The sequence below is a fragment of the Trachymyrmex cornetzi genome, unplaced genomic scaffold (assembly GCF_001594075.2).
Source record: "Trachymyrmex cornetzi isolate Tcor2-1 unplaced genomic scaffold, Tcor1.1 scaffold4, whole genome shotgun sequence".
Taxonomy (NCBI): Eukaryota; Metazoa; Arthropoda; class Insecta; order Hymenoptera; family Formicidae; genus Trachymyrmex; species Trachymyrmex cornetzi.
The window spans coordinates 1,471,153-1,498,387 of NW_017298743.1; the positions used below are offsets into that span (position 1 = coordinate 1,471,153).

General features: G+C 32.9%; 1 protein-coding gene across 2 annotated transcripts in view; it reads right to left on the minus strand.

Moving 5' to 3' along the window:
- The window catches only part of LOC108764205 (basement membrane-specific heparan sulfate proteoglycan core protein), a 204,198-nt gene that overhangs the window by 5,635 nt on the left and 171,328 nt on the right, over nucleotides 1-27,235 (minus strand). Inside the window, exons 4-7 of one of the 2 annotated variants that reach the window (XM_018512325.1) lie at nucleotides 9,858-10,068; nucleotides 8,501-8,560; nucleotides 6,702-6,852; nucleotides 4,205-4,353 (exon numbers count right to left, since the gene is read on the minus strand). In XM_018512325.1, the coding sequence (XP_018367827.1) occupies nucleotides 4,205-4,353; nucleotides 6,702-6,852; nucleotides 8,501-8,560; nucleotides 9,858-10,068 (571 nt within the window). The remainder of the gene's footprint in view (nucleotides 1-4,204; nucleotides 4,354-6,701; nucleotides 6,853-8,500; nucleotides 8,561-9,857; nucleotides 10,069-27,235) is intronic. The other variant, XM_018512326.1, reaches the window with a different exon arrangement.

Sequence of the window (27,235 nt, forward strand, 5' to 3'; positions counted from 1 at the left end):
AATTAAAAATAGTATTATTTGAACGCATAAAGAGTACCTATTTGTGTAGTCAAAAAATTTATCTTCAAAGATAAGGAACACGCGAAACTTTTTTGTTTATATTAAGACGGAATGTATTTATTGTATAAAATTGAAATCTTTAGCATTTCTTAGTTTAATATGACATTTTAGAGCTGGCACATAGTGACATTTGCTTCATATAAAAGCTATGCAGCCTGTATTTACGAAATAGTAGTCCACAGACTATTAATTTGCACGAAGAAGCAACGTGAAGTTCTTAGAATTGGACTTAGACATCTAATTAAACATTATTGTTATGCAAAAAATTTATATGTTATGTGTGTGAGAGATATTTATGTAGTAGTATGTAATGATGTATCAGTGACACGTAAATCGTTTGTGCGTAGGTAAGTCCTATTTATGCTATGATTAATCGTTTTTAGGCTCCCCTTAATATTTATTTTTTACATTCAAGGCTTTTTCAAATAAAAATTTCCTCTGTACGGATACTTTTTGCACTCATGTATATATTTCAATATTGTTGTTTATATATCACGATAAAATCCGACATAAAATAAAAACATTGGATTTAGTAAAATACGCAAGTTAATGTGTAATTGTGTATTCGATCGAATAAACTTGTTTAAAACTGGAGAAAAAAAGACATTGGAAATTTTTCCTCCAAAATGAATGTCACGTAAATCCGATTGCGTTCTAATCGAAAACAAGCGGTTAACCGTGAACTTTGATCGAATCGCGTGATGTGGTGGACATGAAAATGTGGTATTACAAGAATGCCGACATGGAAATGTTTATACGCCGGTACTTGGAGATTTTTCCGCATGCAATAGTTCTTGAATGTGTATATGCACGCGACGTTTATCGAAGAGCGTGCATATGACGCAGCAACCCGACTCAACTCGAGCGTGCTTCCTCGACGTAAAGAAAAGAGAAAAGGAAGTATGAAGAAGAGAAAAATCCAACTATATCGAGTAGACAGTATATCGAATTACATGGCACAAAAAACGCTGTGTAATTTATGCAGATAAATAAAAAAGTAATTAATTCTACTCTCGATTCTACCCAGTAATAACTTCACAATGCTCTGCGGCAATAAAGGAGATATTGCCAACCTGTTCAATAATATTAAGGTAATATGACGGATAAAATATTGCAGTTTGGTATTCTCGTTATTCGGTTAGTTCATAAGCGAATTACATTGTATGTACATTGGAACCCGTAAACTGTCGAGAACTTACTTCTGACTTTGTTTATCGAGTGAGTCTGGCTTGCATGCGGCATATCATGTTTGCGGAATAGAAATTAATTAATATTTAAAGCAATAAACTCCTAATTTAAATGTCTTACTGTTTCTCGTACAAGTGCCAACGCGACGTAATTCGTACTTAACAAAATTACCTTTTTAAAAAAAGGTTAAAAAAAAGGCTCCAAGTGTGCATGTACCTCCCATAAAAAACTGTTACATAAACTCCGTTACATAAAAAAAAATACCGTTACATAAATAATATAATTCAAGTGGTAATTTTGAAAAATAATTAATTAATATTGTTCATTTTTTATTATAAATTATCCCTCAGTAGTACGTATGCATGTATTAAAAAAAATGAAATAAAATCTTTAAATTACGCCAATTGCAAAAAGAATATATATTTTCTTGCAACATACAACATATACTATTGTATTTTATAAATTGCGAAAAGAACATATATTTTATTAAAATTATTTTATGTATCTATTCTTTAAATTCGCTAGATATTGGCAATATCATATTACAGTAAAGGAAAATCAATGAATTAAAAAAAGGAGTGTAAATTTCTACATACGCTAGCTAAATATTAATAACGAAGATTTAAGTATTATAATTTCTTGCTATAACATTGCGCAATTTGTCTTAGTAGTAAAATGATATAAGAAACGTCGGTTTTATATTTAAATGTATATCATGCATATAATTATGCATAATATATTGTATGACATAATATGTACATAAATATGTATAATATATGTAATATATGTATTGTATTTAAATACATAAAAATTATTAATGTGTGTGTACAACATAGTGTTAAATGGCTTAATGATAAATTTTTTTTTAATTTTCTTTTAAAAATCTTTTATTCTGTAACATCAATGATTTCATACTCTTCTTGTTTCCCCGGGTCGTAATGGATGAGTTCTCATGTGCATTGCCATATTATGCACTTCTATTGCTCGTCTGCATATAGGACAGTTAATCAGGTTTCGGAGAGGAGGTACGTTATTCCCGTTTCGGTTAGATCGATTCGGAGATGATTGAGATGGACGATTCTCCATGTTGTAGTTTGAATTCTAATCGGTAAAACAACTGATTAGATAAAAGTAGTCTTATATGTAGTCTGCGATTGAGTAACTTGAAATTCCTTGTTGGATATGAATATAAATGTCCGCGTCTTTGCCTTATTTTTGTATCAATGCAATATATATTCTGAGAAAGTATTGAAAATAATTTGTTGATATTTTTGGTATGCCATTAGTATAGTAACATACATAATGATTTATGTATATGTATGAATAACTTAGGAATATGAAAATATAATTTAAATCGGACTCTCAAATTTTGCAATAATAAATAAGAATAAAATTAAGGGTAATGAGAGTTAGCGCGGGAAAAAATGCGCATAAATCTATGCGCATCTTAATTTTATTGTTATTTATTATTGTTAGAAATAAGATTCAAAATCTTAGAAATCTGCTAATTGATCGAAATTACTGTTTTGTGAAATTAGATTCTAGCGCGATTATTTCAATATATTCATTTATATACATTTCCTTTCTACTGTCTGAAAGTGAATCAGTATATTATTATTGAAAAACAATAAATATTCGTTGACGATTAAATCTGTAGTTTCAAATGTAGCATTGAAATCACTGATTCACTTTTAGAGAATACTGCTAGATCTTTTTGCAATAATATATTTCTGTTACACACACACTTACGCTTTTTTCTTCTTTGTATTCTTATATTAATAATTCGTTTACGTATTCTAAATATTAAAGATTTATGCCAAAAATAGCAGATGTTAATTATTTAAAAGTAAAAACGTTATTTATAATATTTTTCGGTTAACACTCGTCTTTTTAACTTTTATGTTCACTGGCACTATTTCGCCTGTGTCATTCGAATCATGTCGCGATCTCAACTGTCAGAAATTTTTCTGCCGAACTATCACAAGTATCCTTATTAGACGGCAAGTAAACATCTTGGTAAACATACATAGAATACATTGAACTTGAATTTACACGTTTATAAAATTGTCTTGGTTATTACTATTATTACAACTTATATCTATATTATACTGGGTAACCCATTTTAACAAGCAAATATTTCAATAATATGAAATTTTACCAAAAAATATTTCAAAAGTTGTATGGTATATAGGTATACATATAGAGAGGAATGTCATCATTGTATATTAATATACCATACAATTTTTATTTGGAAATTTAGATTTTTGTTTTTTAGTAAAATTGCAAGTTTTCGAGATACTTGTCTGTTAAACATTACCATTACGATATGAATTTAGACCAATGAGAGCAAATTTAGATAGGTATGCGGCTTATATTTAATATAGGATAAGTATTTATATGGTGTGCGTTATATATTGTAAAAGCGTATAAGACTAGAATAATGATTTCAGATTTGTAAGGCATGTGGTTTAAACTAAATTTAAAAATAGATTTTACATTAATTACAATCTTAATTGTGTGTGTGTAATTGTGATTGTAATTCGTATCATATTGTTTTAGTTATTGCTTTTACAAAAGCAATAACTAGGAAATATATTTGATAAGATAAAGTTACACCCAAACAAGTAAGTGACAAATAACTATTATATTTGTCACATTTGTGGCTATAATAATGAAAATTCGTTACGTAATCTCTGGTTGGTTGAAAATTTAACAAATTATCGCGTCATGTAGGACTTGGCAGATAATGGCTAATATACCTATGGAGGTATCCAGTGCCACTGGGTTATCTGAAAATTTCAACCGCGAATATTCAGACGTTTCCATCGCGATATGTCATTAAGACAGCTTTGAGTATCCGAATATCCGGGTTGCCGGGTATGTCGCGTGAGGCAAGGGATGATGGGCTGCCGGATAACTTCATGTCATAAAAAAAAGAAAATAGAAATTCGCTTACCATTCAGCACGTGGACCATTACGCTCGCTGGATTCGCGTTGCTAGGGACGCAGGTGTAATTTCCGCTGTCGGTCAATCTGGCTTGTGTCACCAGTAGTCTGCTTGTCGTCCCGGTATCCGTTTTCTCCGTCTCCAGGGAAATGCCGCCCCTGCGGTGTACACTGAATTATCGTAGATACTTTGGCGCCATTCTCGTCATACAACATTGCTACTTTGTCATTAATTCTGTCTGCAGGGAAGGGGCCGCAGTTTACGGAAACATCGGCAAAAAGTTCAATCGTGTATGGAACATAAATGGTATTGCGAACTCGTTCGTATCGCACGTTGTCAAACGTCCGTTGATAAATGTGCACAAATAAATGTGTACATAAAAAGTTTATTCGCATCAGATATAATTCATAAAAATGACGTACGGCATATACTGTAAAAAGGTATGTAAAATTATATTATGTAAAAATCATATACGGTTTATAGTAGAAATATAAAAAATTCCACGTTTTTACAAAAATTAGTATTTTTATTTTTAATTGTATAAATATATTTTTATATAAAATAAAAATTATATATAATATTAATAGTATATTTTATAGTTTCTATGTAAACGTATAAATTTTTAAAATATTATATAACATAATAATGTATGTAATATATATAAATATACATTAGTACATTACACATACTATATTTCCATTTTTCGCGTTCATATATCAATAACTTAGCTTAAGAAAAATTGTAACTGTAATTTGTTCGCAAGTTAATACGTAAATAAAATTTTATAAATTTAACTTTAACTATAATTTACTTTTGCAAATTGTTTAATTATTATAGAGAAGAATAAATGTATTTATTTGTTGTGACTTTACGTATATAAACACATACTTTCAATAATTCGGTCTCAAAATTATCCGCTATAATTTTTGTAATTTTACATATAAGGTAAATGTCCCAATGACCGGACACGTACCTATGTTCGGACACTTACACATAATTTATTGCCTATTATTAATCCCAAAGGCTCTTTTTATTACAATATTATAATTTAGTTATATTTAAAAATTACAATTAAATTATAATATTGAATTTAAAAACATTTGAGATTAATAATATTAATAAATTTTGTGTAAAAGTGTGTCCGCGCGGACATAGATACATGTCCGGTCACTGGAACGTTTACCTTAATTCATTTTTTTACAGTGTATGCTAAAAACAATTGCAAAGATGTAACATTTTTAACATGTACTATTATATTATCCTTTGACATCGTAAGTGACACATTTTGCTAGAGAGAAAAAGTAGAAATGAAACTACTTTTACATTTCTTCGTACGGAACGTTATCTGAACTAATTCCGGACAAAATTGCCGGATCAAGGATCATTTGCTTTTTTGACTCTTGACGATCCTTCCCCGAGTTGACGGGCTGACGAAAAGATTAAAGGCGGGATACTCCAACACTTTCCGCCCGATCGGCGATACTGCAAAGTAGCGACCCGAAAAACTCAACCGAAGCTCATTTAGCGAGACGGAGGAACTTACGAACCATCACCGAGATCTCCACCGGTTATGCGATGGTAACAGTAACATTTGCGATCGAATAGAAACGTTATAAGTGTTTTATGTATAAGTGCATGTATATGCATATGTACGTGAAAGAAAAAGAATCATGAGGGAGATGCAAGACTCAATCAATATACAATGTTTTTAAAAATATTTTTAAAAACATTTGAAAAATATTTTTAAAAATAATAGATTACATTTCTTTTTTCAAATAAAATAAACGTTTATTTTAACATTTGAAAAAACTATTTCTTTAACGTTTAAAAAATATTTTATTTTAAAGTTTGAAAAAACGTTTTTTTTACCGTTTGAATAAAGAATAAGTTTTGAGAATAAAAAGAAAGGTTGAACAATCGTCGTCAGCAAGGTAACCAAACTGTCAAAATATTTTATTTACTTTTATCTGGAGCCGAATTTTGGGGTCGCCTTGAAGGTAACGTTTCAGTACCATTTCATTAAAATATATATGAGTGAGAAATCTTATATTGTTGCGCTTTTTATTCTATGTTATGTAGTTTTTAGTTACGAATCATAGTATTTATTTAGCGATGATGTAAACTGCTCGAATAATAATTAATGTAAAATAAATATCAAAATAATATTAAATAAATGTTAAATAAATGCTTTTAAATAATTATTTTAATTGAATAATTAATATAATATAAATATTAAATAAGCGTTAAATATTTTTTCTAAATTATTATTTCAAATAAATAGTTATCGTAAAACAAATATTTAATATATGTTAAATAAACGTTTTGTCTATTATTATTTCAAATAAATGAATATAAAATAAATACTTAAACGTTTAATAAATATTACTTTTACAATAAAACGTACAATGTATAATAAATGAAGAATAAATATTAAAAAAACATTTTAAAAACATTGTCTGCTGATTGAAAAGAGTAAAGGTGAAAACTCAATTCTTGCAGTTTATACCTGGGACTGTCAAAATCTAGCACGGCTCCTCCTTGATACCAAGTAACGCTACTAGGAGGTGTACTTCGCACATTCACTTCGCATGTGAGGCTTATTGTGCTACCCTTCTTCACGTAGACTTCTTCCGGCCCCAGAATCGTCGCCTGAGCAGCTGTAACACACGTTAGAAACCGTACGCTTAAATATTCCGTATCTATCTGTGCTAAATGACAGGTTGCGATCGGTATGGAAACATCAAATCGTGCTTTTAATTAAATTTATTTGCTTTGCATGGCCTAAAATTTTACACAAGCGAGGCGTCTTTCTATTCTTATTTTACTCATGTGAAATTTCAACAATTAAACAATCATAATAGATTTGAAACTAATACTATTAACACGTCATTAAATATTAATACAGATGGCTTATTATCCAAACTCTCTTTTTCCATATGTTTATATGAAATTGTTGTAAATTTTTATGATGCAATATTATTGTATATCTTAAAGTGTTACTAGTTTTATGTTATCATCAAAGAAAAGATTTGCATCATATTGTCTTTTCAAAATCAACTGCGAACATAATAAACACGTATTTGCAATTAACATAATTGATACGTTTTGTGTCATCCACAAACATCATAACAGAAAGAACATAATTACATCGACATCAATTCGATTAGAATACTACATCTCATTTAGATGAAACCTTTCGCTAGTTTACTGGTTAGCTATCAGTTAAATATTAATTAATATTATTTATTTAATATATTAGCGAATCTATTCAGAATATAAAATTTATCCATTTTACGAGTTTAAAAATATTGCCGATTAAATAAATCAATATAAGCATTTTTGTGGTTAAAGTTCTTGTTTAAAATTTTTTAATTACAGTCGACGACTTTAAATTTAACAATTTTAATAATTATTTGATGATTCCAACCTCATGACATAATTTATAAATGATCAAATTAACGAATCTCTCAGCGATTTTTGTACAATAATAAATTAAAATTGAAATAGATTTATAATATGTAAAAATGTTCATAGATCATTTCAAATCAGCAAGATAATAATCTAGGATATACAAAGAGAAAAAGCAATAAAAATAATAATATATAATACATTAGAATTAATTGTTATTATTAATGATAATTTTCGTACAAGAAGAAAATGCGTCTTTATGTTAATAGTTCAATACTTACTTATTATTCAAATCATTGCTGCAGTTAAAAGGATTTAGAATACACATAAAAACATGCAATGAAAACCATGCAGAATCACAAAAGACTAATCTGAAGAGATAATCGAACATTTTCCAATTTATAGGGGTATAAAAATTTCATGCCAATAAACTATCACTAATAGCCACAATCTACAAGTCTAAATAAGTCGAGGCCGTACAAATATTGCTTGGGAAATATTCTCATTACGCTTGCATTAGGTTTTCAACGTTTCAAAAAAGGTTTTGGCGCGTGGTTCCACTGAACATTTAACGCATAGTATATTTACGACTCGCAATATTACGGCGGAAAATTAGCACGCGTTAGCGTCAGCTGTATCTGTGCAAAAAAAATTTGCCCGACAGTTCCAAGCGTAACAACGCCTAAATGAAGAGCAGAGTGCTGCACGTGTTTTACCTTCCTCATGCTACGACCTCAACTCATTGGTAAACGGAAACCGTCAGTGGCGGCTTGGCCATAAATATACAAAAAACGTTCATACATTGTTACTGCACGTAACTAAATTGCGAATAACACTTCTAGCAGCTAGCACATTCAATAGCTTGGAAAAGGAGTCTGCTCTCTGCGTGAGTCTAACCTGAGTTGAACGTCCGGTGAATGGCGTTTGGTGTGGTGATGGCAGGGACAGGGGCACTTTCTGGAATGGGAGGACAGAAAAGATATCGAGTTAATCGATTTCGTCAATATCTATTGCTTCGGGGGTTAGGAATTGAACTAATGTTGAAAGCACTATCAGTATACATATATGGATCACGTATGCCTGCAAAATATCGAATATAAAGAATATTTCTCAATGTTGGTTCTATCAAAGAATATTCCTCAAAGTCAGTTCTGTTTTTTTTTATCCTTCGTTTTTATGTATGTAAATTAAGATTGTTGGGATTTTTTTAATTTAATATTTTTTTTAATTATTTAACCTACTATAATACGGAATCGAATTATAATGATTCAATAAATTCCTATTTAAAATCTCTTGGATTTAAGCAATAAACGAATTATCAAACCAAATTAATTGATGCAAATAAAATTACGTGTTATTATTTCTCAACATTTTTTGAATATTTGAATATCCTGTAGATATTAATATTTATACAATGGAGCCTGTAATTTATTTCGTTCCCAGAAAACGTGTCGAATCCTCTTGTCAGATAAATTCTAATTGTCGAAATATTTTATTAATTTTGTATTAAGCTATTATATATACATACATATGTATATAGGTGCTTTACGTATTGAAAGACGAAATCGATACTGTGCTCTGGTAATAATTAAAGTAACTGCAATATTATGCCATCACTCGATCAGAGAAATAGATGCAACAAAGCTAATCGATACTTTAGGATGTTCCTCACGTGACAGACATGCAAGCGGAAGCATTAATCACTTTGGTCATGCTGGTGCGTATTCGAGTTATCCAGCAGTGTCATTCCTGATCAATCAGGTGATAGACACTTATGAAAGCGTTCAGATATTCTTTCACCTATTGTAAAATTACGTAAAATATATTTACAACGGTATAAAGTTATTACGGGATCTAGCTTAACCCTTTCACAGTTTTTCGCTTATATTAATTAAAATGAGTAAAAGCTAATTTATAGAAGTTATGAATTTAGTGCAATATAGTAATGAAATGAATTATAATATAAAATACCTATTCAGATTTATAATATATATAATATATCATGAACACTACATAACGTTAGAAAAATTAAAAATTTACAAATCTATGTTTATATATTTAAATATAATTGAGTGTTTCTTTCCTTTCTCTCTCTCTCTCTCTCTCTCTCTCTCTCTCTCTCTCTATCTCTCCCTTTGTCTTCTCTTGTCTCGCGATGAAACTTGTTTGGAAAGTATATACTTTTTCCGAATTAAGCGATCCGTAAAAGGGTTATCTGAATGAATTTCTAAAGATTTTACGACCTTGATTTTACCTTCGACTTTTAACACGAAGGCTAAGTTCATTTTGGGCTCGGTGTTAACCTGGCATTCATAAATCCCAGCGTCCCGTGGTTGGATGTACTCGATCCTCAGCGTCCATTCGTCGGATGATTCGGGATGCTTAACGGAAAATCTTGCGTCCCCCGTGTAAGCGAGGATCGATGACGTCAGGATATGCAAATCCCTCTTACGTATCCAGGAGATCTACAAGCAAAGTGAATGCCCAATTAGACTATCCGCTCGAGGTCGCTACTGACCATTGATTTGCTTATCTGAATAATTGATGCGATTATTGTAATTGCGCTTTCATTGTTTTAGGAAAATATTATCGTATTACAGTTGCAACAAGTTGCGTTTAATGTCAAGGAAAGGCTTTAAATAAATTACGTCCTTTAAGAAAATTGTTAACTTCCTATATTTAAAAAGTTTGATAGAATTTTTCATAAACAATTCAATTTTAATCGTAGATATTATTTTACATTATTACACTATTACATTAGACGATTAGATATTTCCGAGAGATATGTTTTGTAATCGAAATAGAGTGGCAGGAGACCGATCGAATCTAGTCTCCCTCAATTCATCAGATGACGGCAATTAGTCGATAGCGCGATTAATCGACTCTTGGTTAATCGGTATCCAACTATCCATTTATTTGATCAATTATGTCGTCCGTCATTAACTCCTGATACTGCTGCCCGAGTCGGTTTAAAAAGCAACGTCCATTTCCGGTCAGTTTAGCTGTCAGTCTGTCGTAGAAAATATTTCGAATTTAACAATAACTTCCGTGACCGCATAGGCATGTAATGGGTGGACGATCTGTTCGACCCATTGTTATAATGCTTCCAGCACAAACACGCGTAATGTGTAACGTTTCGTCCGCGCAAACGTTAAATATTGTCAGTCCGTGTCGCAATAAATATTCCATTCGATCGATTCCATCGTCAATTGTTGATCGATCAAGCACGTTACCTGTGATAATAACTGAATTACCACACCGTTACATCAAAATTGCAGTGTAATCTGAAATTTGTCGCAGCTTGGTGCATACATGTCAGCGTGTACGGCATTACAAATGAGGTATTACATTTTCGTGGTTTACAACATCGCCTATTAAGCACGATAATAAACGGTTTCCGCGGTTTAACCTTTCGGATTTTGTGGATTAACACGCTCTAATCGCGGTAATATCAAGAGATAAGAGCTGTATGTATTTCAGATATTTTACTAAGATTTAAATTGCTCTATTGATGTTTTAATTTTACAAAAAAATCTAGCATTTTCTATTTATTAACAAATAAAATTTCTTAATGTAATAGCTGTTTTATTCATTTCCAAGCATATCAAATAAAAATTTATTATTACATAAATTATACTGAACGATTTCAATCTTTATTTCATTCAATCGTAAATTGTACTTTCCTCTTAAAGTAATGCCATATACGAGTTTAATATAAAATAGAAGTTTCCTCAATTCGAGGGATATTTTGTTAGATAATCGTGGCGAGTCATTTTATTGAATTGCTCGAATCCCTCCAAACGGGCTGACGCAACATCGGTACTGTTTAATCGATAGCAATGGCACACGTATAACGGTCGGATTGGAAAAACGCATTAAGTCTCCCCAGGTTCACGGGGGTAGTATTTGAGACGGCCGTTAAAGGTTGTTTCTCCGAGTCACCCCAACAATTATAGAAGTACGTGTCTCTGACTGGCACACCTACAAGACGTCCTCGGCGTCCCTTCCGATTCGTTATCGGACTTTCAGCCTTATAGCAACCACGCGCGGTGGATTGTTAAACGTATAACTATCAATCTTGATATAGACTTCAATGAATAAATCTAAGGACGTAAATTAGCCAATTTGTGAAATCGTATACTTTATTCAAGAATAAAGTATACGATTTTATACACGCCTAACCTGTGTTGGCTCGCATTGGCTAATTTACATCTATCCTTGGATTGTTAAACGTATGTTCTTTCCGGATAGAGGATGCTCTCACCCCATTCATTAATTATTCCCCATCCCATCCTTCTAAAAATCACCTCGATTTTAGACTGACATAATCTTTCTGCGCAAAATTAGATAAGCGAAGTCTGAAATTCTGGATATTAAGCAGTTGATAAGGATTGATCTTTTGATCCAACGTGGTATATATAAGAATCAAACTTATCCCATTTTCTATTATTGCTGTTGGGCCGTTCTGGAATCTATTGCTTGGAAAAGGAGATATTTCACAATTTTACTATCCATTGCATGCCAATTCTTCACAAAATATTCTGATATATGTCTGTAAGATACAGAAATATCATCAGATAATATCTTATCTTTTACTGAAATACATGTATATAAAATACGTATATACAATACGTTTCAATCTAATTGAAATAACACTCTAAATATTCCCTATTTGTAATAAAAGCTATATTTATGTAATGTGTAACTAAAAAAAGTTGTCAGATGAGTGCTGCAAATGTAACATTTTGTAACTATCATAAAAATTGTATTTGATTAATTATTACCTTTTTATAATCAGTAGATTTTATTTTTTTTATTTATTAATTTGTATAAAACTCATAAGTAAATAATGTTATAGTTTATAAATATAGCTAATATGAGATATTGATAGGTAAGCTTTTCAAAGAATATTGAATTAGGAATTATAAAATCTATCTTGTCTGCAGAAATTATCAATTAATACCTCAACGATATTAAATTTTAATATTTCTAAGTTTAAGAAATTTCTAAGTTTAAGAACGTTGTAATAAAAATTATTTAAAATCGATAGTAACCCGAAAGTCACTCGTAATTTTTCCGTTAAGAGACACAAAGCAAGAAATAGAAGGCTGTTAAGTACGAAATAGAAATACGCTCTCGTATCCCTGTACATCTATTTTGTCGTTCATGTATCTCTCTCTCTCTCTCTCTTTCTGTTTCCTCTCTCCACCAGAGTGATTGTTTTGCGCCTTTTATATCTATAGTGTATCTCCGTCAGGGAAAATTAAATATCCTGCAGCTCTTATACGTTTGACCCCTGGGGGTCAGAATCCTTCGTAACTTAGTCATGAAAATTTTATAGTTCCGAATTCTGGACTTGCAACCGAGATTACGAGAATAGGAATATTATGTGTTCGATGTGTTATCATGTCACTTTATTGCAGTGATAATATGATAAATGGGTTAAATTCAGCATTAAATTACTTATAATTGTATTGCTAATGATGCTTAATTAAATTAATTAAATTAAGTTATTTTAGTGGCAAATAATATAACTGACTGATTACAGCGTTTAGATGTAGGAAGCATACGCGATTAAATCAGAACGGTAGACGAAGTCGTCTTTTTCTCTTAGTGATTTTTTTAGTTATTAAAAAGGTAAAAGAGAAAAAACTATTTTATAGACAATAAAAATTTGTACATTATGTAAAACGATAATGTTCCTGCAGTGTTTTAATAAAAAAAACTAAATAATTAATGATGATATAATTAATTAATATATATGTTTAATAAATTTAATTTAACTTGTAAAGGATTTTATATTCAAGTTTACATTGTACATTATTTTACAATTAAGCGCCTCGTCATATGCATCTTTGAAAGTTGAAGATAGACCCTTCTGCAAGTACATAGCTTTTAATCGTCTTATCGTCGAAGTCAAACTACCTAAAATTAGACTAAAATTTTCACACGACACGTCACTAAGAACAATCGACGCAATCTGCAGCGAGATAACCAAATTCGTCCCACAATTTCCAAGCGCAAGAACCTCGCTCTTCCTACCACAGACAAGAGAAATTACGAAGCAAGAAAGGACGGCGCTCACAATGTTGCGCCAGCTTAGAAATCAGCGCGTACGAATAGCGAAAGGAACGAGACGGGGCAGCATCTCTCTCGTGTACTCCTCTCCAAACTTTTTGCTTGTTTCCTTTACATCCTACAGGAATATCCGACAAGAGAAAAAGGGAGAGTGCAAGCTTACGACGGAGAGCTAGGAGGTACATAAAACATCTTCAAGCACAATTTGCCGGGCGGTAAGCAGCGTAAGCGAGCTTTCAGTGATTTTGACCTTTCGTCGCCGTCACGAAGATCCACCATTTTCTGCTTAGGTCAACCTAAAAGCGCTCTGGGAATGTACCTCTTTGTACAGTTATATCTGCTATATGATCTGAGCGGGTCGTTTGAGATCTGCGATCTCGATTTCCCTTTAATTCGTGATCAAATGCAGGCGGATTGTACGCGCATACAACTACTAAAAGCGGATGCAGTGCAGGATAAGATTGGAATATTCAAAGCAGAGCCAATAGCCGTTAATCGTACTTTTTTCAAAAGTATTTTTTTGGCCATCCTTTTCATATAATGATTGATATGAATGGATTTGTTGAATGAAATAGATAGGATATTGCTAAAACGATATTCCAGATGTAAACTCAGTGAAATATGACAATTTCTTTTTTAAATTCTGTTTTATTATGTTTCCATAAAATTTTTTTAATTTATGTGTTTTCTTGTTTTTTCTTTTATAATTAGTGTTAATAATGTTTTCTCATCTTCAAAAATTATTATTATATCATATCTTGAGGAGAAAAAATGTATAAAATAAAAAATTTGAAATTGTTGAGGTAGCTGATTGATGGAATGAAATAAGTGCGTGAATTTTGCAGGAATGCAGTACCTACATTTGAATAATGAATTTCAAATGCTATCATATTGTATATGGTTTTAGATCCATATAATCCTCGTTTGCTAATTCCGCACGATATTTTTATAATTAATCTAAGATTTATTCAATATACCTATTGTTATAACATTATAAAGAGAATTGGAGAGCAGTTAAGAAAGCTACCTCGGATATTCAACAGTATTGACAAGTAAGTGACAGTTCTGTATTTGGTTTTATTTTTATAACCACTGAGAATGACCAGATTAAACATCGAAAAGTAAAATATGTTCAGATTTAATGTAATTTGATTTTTGTGATTTTATGTAATTTTATTACGTTCAATTATTTTGCATAAGACGACCAGCGTTTGACTCGAATAGCCCTTTAATATTTATTGTATTAAAAAAGTCGAAGACTACAAAATTATCATAAGGATTTCTTAGACAGGTATTGTAATCTAACAATGTGAAAGATTTTTAAAGCAAAGATTAGAACACCGAAGTGTCCTATCGTGTGTGTGTACGAAATACTGAAGATAAATTCTATTTACAGAAGTCTCAATATACAAGTAGTTGCACTTTCGCACAAGTTGGTCGACGCGCTGTGTTACAACTCAATTCTCTGTTTCTTTCTCTTGTTTTCTCAAGTTTTCGTGGGATCTCGGGACGCAGTCAGGCATGTCGATCAATTTGGCCGAGACAGTTTGTATCCGGTCGGTTTTGTCTCTGGCGCGAACTAACAGACGCACGACAATATCGATTGACACAAGTAAAATAAAAGAGGGAAAAGCATAAAAAGGTAACGTCGCTTGAAAACTCTGACATAATCCATTTGCGCGTCAATTTTTAATGATGGTATATTGATATTTACATTGTACTTTCGTACATATCATCGTATCATACGTAAAATATTCAGAGATTTTTACAACTTGTGCTTGTAAATTTATAAATGTTTTGGACGAGTATTTATTTCAGTATTTCAGGCTAAAAATTTAGAAAGACTTTTTAAAAATTGTCATTTTTGGGATAACTTACTTAAATATTCATAACACAATACGCTTTTTGACAAAATTTTTCAGATCCACTAATAGTTATCGAACCTAAAGAATTATTGTTAAAAAAATACATATTATTACGGATATTCAAATAAGTATTTCTAAAAAGCATTTTCAAACTTTTGAACTGGAACGTATTTATATATATCATACCAATCTCTCTCAATATATTATAAAATTTTCATCTATATCATGAACATCCTTTACAGAAATTTAATACTAGAAGTATAATTAATTAATAATTTAAATAACTGTGCTTTTAATACTCAAAGTAAGTAATATAAAATTGGCAAGTATTAAAGTGGACTTCTATAAAAGGGCTACTATTAGATAAAAATATATAAATAATATTAAGGAAAATGTTTATTTAAGACATTACGAAAAGATATGAACCCTTTACATTAATAATATTGTGCTAATTTTATAACAATCATTTTCAAATAACATCAGAATTACTGCTTACAATTAACATTAACGTATTGTAGGTAAATCGTTTCTCATCTCTCATCTCTTCATTTCTCAAACAGAAACTGCAAACGCGTATCATCTGTGCGCAAATGCAGCGAGAAGCACGTCACGCTGGAATACACAGGCTAGAACATTAGCGAAATCCATCCGACCAAGACTGCAGTGGTGTTGCCACATTGATCACCGCTATGACGTATTCGCGAAATTGTTAGACAGTCCGGAACGTGCGAATTATTTCGCGGACGCAGCAATATCGGCCCGGAGGCATGCCGCACGATTATTTTATCGCGCGGTAGTCGGTATACCGAGCGATAGAAATTGGAGGTACCAATTAGCAGGTGGTATCAATTTAATGGCCGCACGGCATCGTTCGTCATCGCTGTTAGAGCGGCGAAACGCGTTCGACACGGGTGCGTTGGGCGTTGATTATCGTCGCCGTCGTTATCGTCGTCATTACTTGAATACCCTATCGGCCGCTTCCATCCCCTGCTCGCTTCACCCTCCATTCCCTCGTGATTCGCTCTCTTTCCCGCCCGTGGCTCTTCCGAGTCTGTCGTGGTATAGCTGTATCCTCTTCTCTCTAATGAGAAAAGCTCGCCCATGATAATAAATTAAATCGAATTTCACGCGCAAACAAATTGACGCTTTATTAGGACATGTTGTTTGAGTAATGTTTTGTAACAAATTTTATCGGCAATTTCAATGTTGAATTTTCCGGGAATATCTACGTGTTGGTGAACAGGCTGCATCATCAACGACACGTTGATTTTGGAAAATAGACTTTGTAATTGACACTTTGTAAACGCTCGACCGGTAGCTTGATAGACAATTTCAGTCACGTCATTATTTCGATATGGGGAGTCAAGGTGAAGTGGAGCTATTATATACAAAATGTAGAAAAACGTTGTTCAAATGTTTATCGTGCCTAAAAAAATAATTATTAAATTGCCCAAAAATTTGATTCTGCAAAATTAGAATCGTAATGAATGCAGGACTTTGCGGAGCAAAGATCCTGAATCAGAAGGGATCGTACGTCATTCGAACGAGCTGTCGAAGCGAGGCGAGACTAATGTCGGGCGATCGAACGAATTTCCGTTGCCTCGGCGGAAGACACTTAGGCGTGGCAAGAATCCAAATTCTCTCTAAAAAGGACAGAGGACGAACTGCGCCGAAACAAACGGCGCTTCTCCTTTAACGAAGTGGCTCCGGGCGAGTTGTTAGCCACTATCTATTGCACCGTTCGATTACTGGAATAAGAAGCGTGGGGTAGGCGTGAACGAGAGATAGGAGCAAACTCAAGTGAAGGGGGTCAAGTTTGGATTAGACGTGAAAAAGGAAGCGAAGCAGCCTTGAAAGAAGATGTACGGAAGATTGAGGTTGCGAGGAGGAGAAGAGGAGAGTAAAGTGTGAAGAAGAAAGCAAGAGGGAGGATTTAACGAAGCTGTTTGTGGGAGTGAGGTTGTTGAGATAGGTTCGATTAGACGTTCGTAGCACGACTCGAACAACAGAACACGGGAGATAAGAACAAATTGAATTACCGAGGAAAGCGGAGAGGATGATAACGTTTTGAAGAAAACGAAATTATGTTTGGATATTCAGAAATGAATTAAGGATAAAGAATGTTGAAAAAAGATAAGATCAAATAAAGAGATAGTAAAAGAAAATGGGTAAACAATTTCTGTAAGAAGAAGATTTTAAGATACATAGATTATAGTACAGATTGTATAATATAAAATAAAATTATTTATTGAAAATGGACAATAAATAAATAAATAAATATATTTTTTTTATAATAAATTGTCTTTTCTTAAGACGTAAGATAGTATTCAGAAGGGTTCTCTAAATCACTCTATTAGTCTAATCTCTCATTCTGATCGAAAATGGAAATAATGTTACGTATTATAAACATAAATAATGATATTATTATAAAGTAGAAGATTATATGCTTGCCTTTATAGTCCATACTTATGAAAACTAGACAAGTTTAGTTGTATTTAACTTTTCAACTTTATAATTTTGCTATGTATTTACTAATCTTTGAAGTTAATCTCAAAGAATCATCCATGATCAACACGTTTTGATATATAACTTTAGATATATTTTACGAGTATATATTCAGGAACTAAACTGGAATTACATTTATATAAGAAGACAAAGGCGGAAAAATAAGAAGGTCGCAAAGTGTCTGGGAAATGACTGGGTTTAGGTTAGATCCAAGTAGATGGGGAAATAAGAAAAAAGTAAAAAAGCAGACGGAGATATTGGAAGGTGAAAAGGGGTAAAATAGGGTGGTACAAACGAACAGTCCACTCGAAGAGACGGCAGCTAATTAGTATTGGAGCTCAGTACGCCTCTTTGCAGCGCGAGAACTGCCCACTTCCTCCCCCCGATGGTACGACAGGACCCAAGGTGTTGCTAGAGGTGTCTTGGGGGTAGTTCACGTTAATGAGCCTCCGGTAACGACGCCTTTTTCCTTCGTGGCCATATATTCTGTCGGGAGGCGCGGCTCTTACCGACTAGCTGGCGCATTCTCTCACCATTGCACTTCCGCCAACCCTTCGCCGCACTGGATCATCCCTCGTGCTTTATGGCGCGATCTTCCTGAGAACCAGACGAATATTCGCTCTGCCATAAGGTCGATCCGTTGGATGAAAAGCTATGGCAGATGCCGGAGTACAGCGCGATCATTTTATGGCAGTCATGAAAGATGAAGCAAATGAAGCAAGAATATTTTATAAAAGACTAAAATATACTTTATAAAAGATTCAGAATGCTTTTAATAATATTGGAATAATTGGAAGACTGGTTTAAATTATTATTACTTCTATATATTTATACTTTTAATTCTACGTTTAGTTTAATTTTAATTCAGTATCAGTTAACTCTATGAATACCTATATTAATCTGCGTTAAATGATTTAATTATCTTGCAAATATCTTATTTAAAATAATATATTTGTGCAAGTAACTTCGAAAAAATTTTTAACTACATATGTAATACATTTGCAATGAAAGGATATCATTAATAGTAGCTCATCGAAATATCTCATTAAATTTTTAACCGCAACGTAAATTCGCGGTTCAAAATTTACGACAAGTAAAACTTCGGGATCTCCATCGAAAGCTCGAAATTTTCAGAAAACATATTGACATCTCACGCGCTATTCCTCGCGAAGCAATCAACGCGCGCAGCCTGCGGGAAACTTTCCGGGTAGTTCCTGATAAACATGAACTGCGTCATACGTGGAATACGCTCGAAGGCATCCGCGACGAAACTTATTCGACTTCCACCGGCACCTTCATATTCGCGAGCAAAACTACAAAATCGCTCTCGTATGCGCACGCGTACGGAATATAAATCTAGTGAATCGGATGGTTGCGTGTACTCGGCATGCAGCCAATAAACGGATATACAAATTTTACTGAAACACTAGTATGCAATAAAAACTACTGCAACTGATATAAAAACCGAGAGAGAGAAAGAGAGAGAGAGAGAGAGAGAGAGAAAGGAAGAGAAAGCGGGTGAGAGAAACGAAGAACGTAGAACAACAATAAAAATGCGCGGAAAAGGGAGTGAAGAGCAACAGTTGAAAATTGTTACCTCGGAACTATGGTATAACGTTGTTGAATCCCATAATCACTTTTATATCCTCCATTTTGCTGTTTACATTTTATTATCAAAATAATTGTATTAAGAAGGAATAAAACGTTCAAGGTAAATACCAATATTTAAGCTATGTAAAATTCATGATATACCGTAGCGGAAACGACTATATATTGCAGTTTCGAAGTTAAAGATAGAATGGACTCCATCGTTCACTTCATCGATAGCCAACGGCAGGTTTACCTAATCGACGGTGTTTCCACGCGGCCAAGCAATTCAGGGCCGTCGAAAACCGTTTAGTAATTTACCGCTAGAAATCGAATTAACCGCCGTGAATTTAACGCGCGCGTATCTCCATCGTTTATTCGAGTAACCTAATTTTTCAGTTTGACATTTTGCTACGTTAGCAAGGACGGCGATGATAGTGGCAGCTCTTCGATAGATTGCGACCGAGCGCGGGCTTGTCCGTACACGCACATACAGATGCGCATACGTTACTCTATAAATCGTGCATTTCCCGCGAATTTTCCCCGAGATCGTCCTCCCGAACCCCGTCACGACAAGCTTGGTGTGCACCTATGTACACGTACATGCTCCCACTGGATATATTGCCCCGCGGTGACATAGTAATGGTAGCTGCGGAGAGACGGCAAAGTAAACACGTGATCGATATTGTTTGATTTATGTGCAGCAAGAGCGTCGACGGTCACTGTACGATCACGGAGTGTTTTCGGAGGCTGCATCCACGAGCGATAGTCGGGGGGTTGACGGGGGTAGGATCTCGTCAATGTGGCCGGGCACACCAACGTGCATCGAGAGAGCGAACCCGGAACCCGCTGCCTGCTCCGAATTTCTAATTTTCGATATTGACAACCGAACGAGTCGGTCAACGTCGCATATCCCTTTTTACCTTCTCCTCTTCCGATGTGCATTCACTTCCTCTCGTGATTCTCGACGGCGGACGACGGTGTTTGTTGTTCGCGGTGCACGGCCGACAGAAATATTTGTGCTATGTAATTCGCGTGATTTGTTTACTCTCGCGTAAAGCGTACTCGCCGTATCATGTTGACAAAGTGTATCGAATTGCCTACTTGGCTGTTATTGTTCGTATATTTATCGTTATTGCGTTTGGTCTGTAAATGTTACTACTCTTTTCTCAATCATACTATATACGATCCACCATGCTACAATTTATATCAATATGTTTCGCATTCTATATGGAATACCTAGGATAGTTTATGAATTATCTTTAATGAAAGAAGATCAAACTTTTCAGAAATCCATATGATATTGAATTGATCCTGGACATGATACTGAAAATTTAAAGATGTTGAGGAATGTTCTCGAATTTTAGATTTCACATGTGCTCTCAAAAACTTGAATTTTATCGACATTTTTATCACCGGAAACGTCGATACTGTATAAATGATGCATTCTTTTACACTTATTTGTTTTATATACACACATATATGTACATATATGTGTATATATTCGACAAACGAGCTGATGTTATTTGTTATCATTTTGACAGCAAAACGACATTTTTAACGTCATTTGACGTTAAAATGGTGACAAATAATGTCAGCTTGTTTGCTAGGTATACATATATTACATAAATAAATTGTCAATAATTACCAATATTGGAATTTACATATTTAAACATATATATTAAAGACTATAACAGAATATGGTCACGAGGCATTTTATCATAAGAGAGAAGGATATGTATATTCTTTTCTGTATGTATGTCACTGTAATTTATATTGTCTCACTCTATAATTTCGAATAAAATTATTGGGTGAGACAATATAAATTAAAGTGAGATAGTTTGATATATAGGAAGCAGGTATATACACCTTTCTCTCTTTTGTAGGATTTCGATAAAGTCACTCGTGATAGATTCTGTTATATTAAGTCTCTAATATATACTATATATATATCCTTATACATTATTATGTTGGAATTATACGTTATGTTATGTTGAACTCCTTCTCTCTCTCTATCAGTCCTCTTTTCTCTTTTCCTCTTCCTTCCTCCACAGAAAACATAAAAGTTTCACATATATTGCATCTCTGGTAATATAAACGTTACCAAACAATAGAGTTCGTATATATCCTTTTTATTTAAACTTCACGATTTAATTTTTTATAATTTATGGACAAAGTATAAATAGATGAGTATATCCTCTCTCGTAATATGGTTATTCAAAGGCTTCCTGAGTGTTCCCTTCTCAGGCGAAGCAGTCGACCGCGATTTCTCGTAAATCGCTCTTTCTTCCGTGCACCTTGCAACGGAAGTCGAGGCCGGGCGATTTCTCACTCCGGATGAAGAGTAACGCGCGTCAGGCGTTTCGGTCGTTCAAGCGTACCGGTAAACACGCGCTGGTGCGCCGGAAGTTCTTGGCTCCGTTTTCTTAGCACTGTAGGAAATTAAATGATCGATATTAATACATCACACGAGGTAGATACGTATCAAGTCCGTAATTGCGGAGCGGAATGCGTCGTATTCGGGCGCCGCGATGCAACCGGATTTCGCTCCGCGCTCCCATTACATTGAATTTCACGTCCGCCTTGTACGTGACATCTACATCATCCGATGATTTACGTAACATTACGTGATGCATTATTTATTGAGCGCTTAACCAATGAAGATGCGTTCAATCATGCATCAAATTATGGTGGTGTTATAGATGCGAAGATTCTTCTAATTAATGTTTTTGTTATGAGTGTCTTTTTTTAATATAGTTTCATTTTTAAAATATGTAACAATCATAATAATTATAAATTGATTATTATTAATCGATAATATTTAAAAAGTTGACAAATAGTCATAAATACTGTTCTCAATTTATTCCAACTATTAGATATTTACGTTTAAAAGTTTAATTGAAAGCACAAAAAAGAAAGAAAATCTTTTCATTTTTTAAAAACATTTTATAATTTATAATAAAATATACAAAATTTAAAATTTAATATTACTGTTAGAAATCTAATATAAAAGTCAGGAACTATGATGCTACCTTTACCAATAGATCCATACTTTATCTCAGTGAAAATTGTGAGAAAGTGTTTGACTAATAATTATTTTCGTAAATAGCTGACGTATTACTATAAAATTGCACAATAAAGAAGAGAAGAAATAGTGTTATTACTTTTTACCTACAGTAAGACAATTTACTGCCGCCCTAGTACGGATGCGGGAAAAAGCAACAAAAGTGTAATTTATGTAAATTACGATAATAAAAAGTCGCGGTGAAACTTACAGATGAGACACCTACGATGTGCTAGTAATTTGACAGACTAACATGCTGAAACTTACGCGAGCTTTACTCAGCAAAAGATGAGTTTGCATTTTTGACACAGTTCTCATTTGCTTTATTTTTATTGCTAAACGCAACGTGCTGTATCGTCATTTTCATGCTTTCCGCTAGATTACCAGAATTACTATATTGAAAAATCGTCGTCTTGAAAAGTCTAAAAATTATTTTGAATTTACATACGACGAATAAAAATATCAGAAATAGCAGGAAATCCTATCTGTTAAGTTACTTTTAATACGATCACAATTATGAGCTTCCAAGATGTAAACTGAAAAACTCTTTGCGCTAAGGGAAATATATTTATCCAAGGGAGAAATCTTGATGAAGTCTGCCAGGTATAGGCCATTCTTTGCTTAGCCGAGAGGATGGATTTATTATTCCATTCTCAATCTTGGCGTTATAAATTTATATCGCGCGTGTATCGTACAGCTAAATCGAAATTCGATGATACGTTCACGCTCGGTGGCATTGCTCTTAGTCTCATCAAAGGATCTCTCAGTACAAGATGATAGAAGCGATAGCGCAGCCGAGACGCACGGAATAAAAGGGATATACAGACATCTACGATAGAGAGAGACATGAACTACTTCATACACTTCAAATGCAACTTTGATTTTTCTCGTCGTTGAGAGAGATATTGATAAAAATCGATAAAAAAGTAAACGAAAAAAATGATAAAGCATGCATTTAAAATAACTCTCTTAACCAAATAGCAATATATGATAGTACTCATGAATCTCTGTCCCTTTAATTTCACATTGTATAGCAATATATGTCTTTCGATATTACAATATGATTTTTTCATTATCGGAATTTTCTTTTTCAATCGTAGTTGAGCAATCAGTTCTCTCTATTACGGTACAAAAGCGAAAATATAGTTGATAGAGAAATTATGTGACTGACTAGATAGAATATCTAAAATGTATTTCGAAGTTTAGCAAAGTAACTACGAATCTGCATGGATTTATGTATCATTAATAACAATAAATATCATTAAACAATAATTTGTAAATAAATTTCTAATATCTTTTTATGATTATTGCGTCAGATTTTGTTGTGTAACAGTTGTCTAAAAGAAAAACCATGAAAGTTATTATACATTTGCAAAATGTACTCAAGATGACCTAAACGCAATTTTTTCTTAAAATTTTTATTGTAATATATAAATATTTAAAATGTCTCGTATTTTTTTACGTTTGGAAATGTTCTTTTTTTAAATCTGACTGACGATTGAAAATCGATTGTCAATTTTATACTTAGCAAAAAATTTAAAAAATTGCAACGTTTAGATAAGCCATATATATATACGTAGATTTCAATTATCTTATATGTATTATATAATATATTACATATATAAAATATGTTATTATTACAGTACATTATATATCATATATGTAGAATTAATAGAAGACTTGTATTATTTAAATCACAACATAGATTTATTAATCTCTAGACGAGAACTTTTATTTTATTCTGTAAATAAATTTTTCCGTCGATATTCCAATCTTTACTCAACATTAAATCTGATTTAACGTTCACTTTATTCACGATTAGTTGACTTACAGGCACCAAAATTATTCACACGTTGACACACTGAGCGTATTTGCAGATGTCCATGAGTTAAACAGACAAATGGTACAGGTCAGGGTTTTGCCAGCACGTGTCGAATGCAAAACATAACACCATGATGTAAAATGAAACTAATCGCGTACACGCGATGGAGATCTGTACACATTTGTTTAATATAATTAGTGAATGTATTGTCCGGATAGAGTAAAGTAGAGGGCACAAACACGATGTGCGCATTCAAAGGGATCGGATTATTTCATTATTTGTGAATTTCATGCTGCGCTGGAATAAAGGTTGATATAGCGAAAAACATCCGGGACGATTAAATCGAATTTCTCTGACCTAATAATTGCGTATTGTGAGGGCCTATCATTTATTTTCCATTATTTTTACAAATATATATATATATATATGTATATATGGGTAATCAAGATATATATTTGACAATATTGCTCATATTCTCTTGAAGGTGAAGGAGATACTAGGAAGGGATGAGAAATACCCTAGTTTACCTTATACGATCGTGTACGAGCGCTTGTGGGATTAAGGATGAGTAGTAGTATGTCGCAGTGGTAGCAGTAGTAGTATAGTACGATGTATGAGTAGACGTGTAGGCTTCAATAACGCGTAGGCAGGCAGTTAATTAACCTTTAAACTGTCCAGAATAATTGATTCCATTAAGAAGCATTAACGAAATTAGATACTGAAGCGTCGTACACGCTGATCGTTTACATGAATGTAATATTTTTAATGGAAATAATTTACATTATGTTCAAGATTGCTTTTTCATTATAAAGTTAATTTTAAAATTTTATTTTAACGAATATAATAGGAATGAAAAATATTCTGCGAAATTGTATTAATTCAATCTTTTGGTTCTATTTTTTAGGAATTCGTTATAAATTTTGCACAAATATAAAAAAACTTTATTTTTTTTGTACTAGAAACGGTCCGTTCAAATCCTTGTTAAAATGTTGTGTTAAATTTGTATTTACCATTTCTTAGAGTTAAAGTAACACAATTTATAAGTAAGTGAATAAATAACATAAAAATAATGCTTTTTAAAACATGAAATCTAAGATAAAATATGTTAATTCACATTAAATATAAATTCATATAAAATATTCCAATGAATTATAAATCTTATTATAAATATTAAATTTATTGGAACATGTTAATTTAATATATTACAAATGTTAATTTTTTACATAATGTTTGTATTACTTCCTAACATATTCATCTTGTGATAAATTAACACAAATTTGGGTGATCATTTGGGATACATAAAACGTGTTACATTTAACATAAATTTTCCAACTATGTGATTGTACCATTACCTTTTTCCCAATTACCTTGCCGCTAAGTATCGAAAAGTATCAATTGATTTACGAGAGGGGGAAACATATTAGAGTAGTGCGTAAAGAATGATAGTTGGCCACATGTACACTTTAGACAGAGTTAGTGTGATCTCTGAAGCGAGTCATGGCTCCGGAAAAAAAACCGGCATGAAGGCGCGGCGATGTTCCCTTTAGGATTAAAATAAATCCTAATCTAGGACGGGTCGTAAAGTCAAGAGAGTGAGTCCACCCAACACGGACCGGAGACAAAAGGGGAGTAGCGGAAAGCGCAGTCAGGAGTAAAGGAAGAAAGACAAGGCGAGGAAATAAAAGGAATCTGTGTGGAACGTCGGACGAGAAAATGTTACTCGAGATACACTAACTTCCTGCTTCAGTTCCACCATTTCCAAGATCTCCAGACGTCTAGCTGCTGTATAGATATTAGTCCCTCGTGAGGTGAACGGTTGTAAATTTTCGAGGACACACTCGGTGTATATATTCGGGCGTCATACGGGGGCCACAGAGATTGTGCCCTGCTGTATATGCAGCGCAAGAGATTCAGAGGCGTATAGCAAATGCACTGGGTGGATTTGATGGCCGAGAAGATAGAACGTTATAACGTACTCCTGTCCTCGAGACTCGACATGGTAGTATTAATGGATTATGTTAGCAATAAAAACAAATAGTTGTAATGTAATAAAATTATATTTGTGCATCAAGATTATAACGAGCAAACTGCATGAATAAAGATGTGTTATTTGATAGAATAAATAAACAATAATGAAATAAATATACTAATAATATATAATAATAAAGAAATATAAAATATGTTGTTATTTCAGAGATTAAATACATTTAAAAAATAATACAAAATTCGAAAATATTAATATCCTTAATTTAAATCGATATGTATCATATTTCTTTTTTAAATCAATCAAATTAACAATAAAACAGAAAAAAGCAATAAAAAATAAAGAAAGATGTCCTTTTAATCACAATAAGCTATATATTTCTGTATATTTATATTTCGTATATTATATTCTCGATCTGACGCGTCTCTCCGGTTCGCGTAAAGTAGCCACGGCAGTGTCGCTGCGCTTTGGCTTAGCGCCGAGACACTACCAGTGTCTCCAAATATTTCTAATTAATTCCAATTAATTAAAGTTTACCGTTTGTTCGTGCAAAGTAAAGAAAATTCAGAGATACGTCGTTCTACGTTATCGACGTGTTTGCAGTATTTCCTCATAAATAAGATAGGGAAAGCCGTGCTTGCATATGCACGACTTTTAGAAGAGACAAAATATTCATAATTAATTAGTCATACACTAATTTCCTTCTCTACTTCTTCCTGCTTATTTC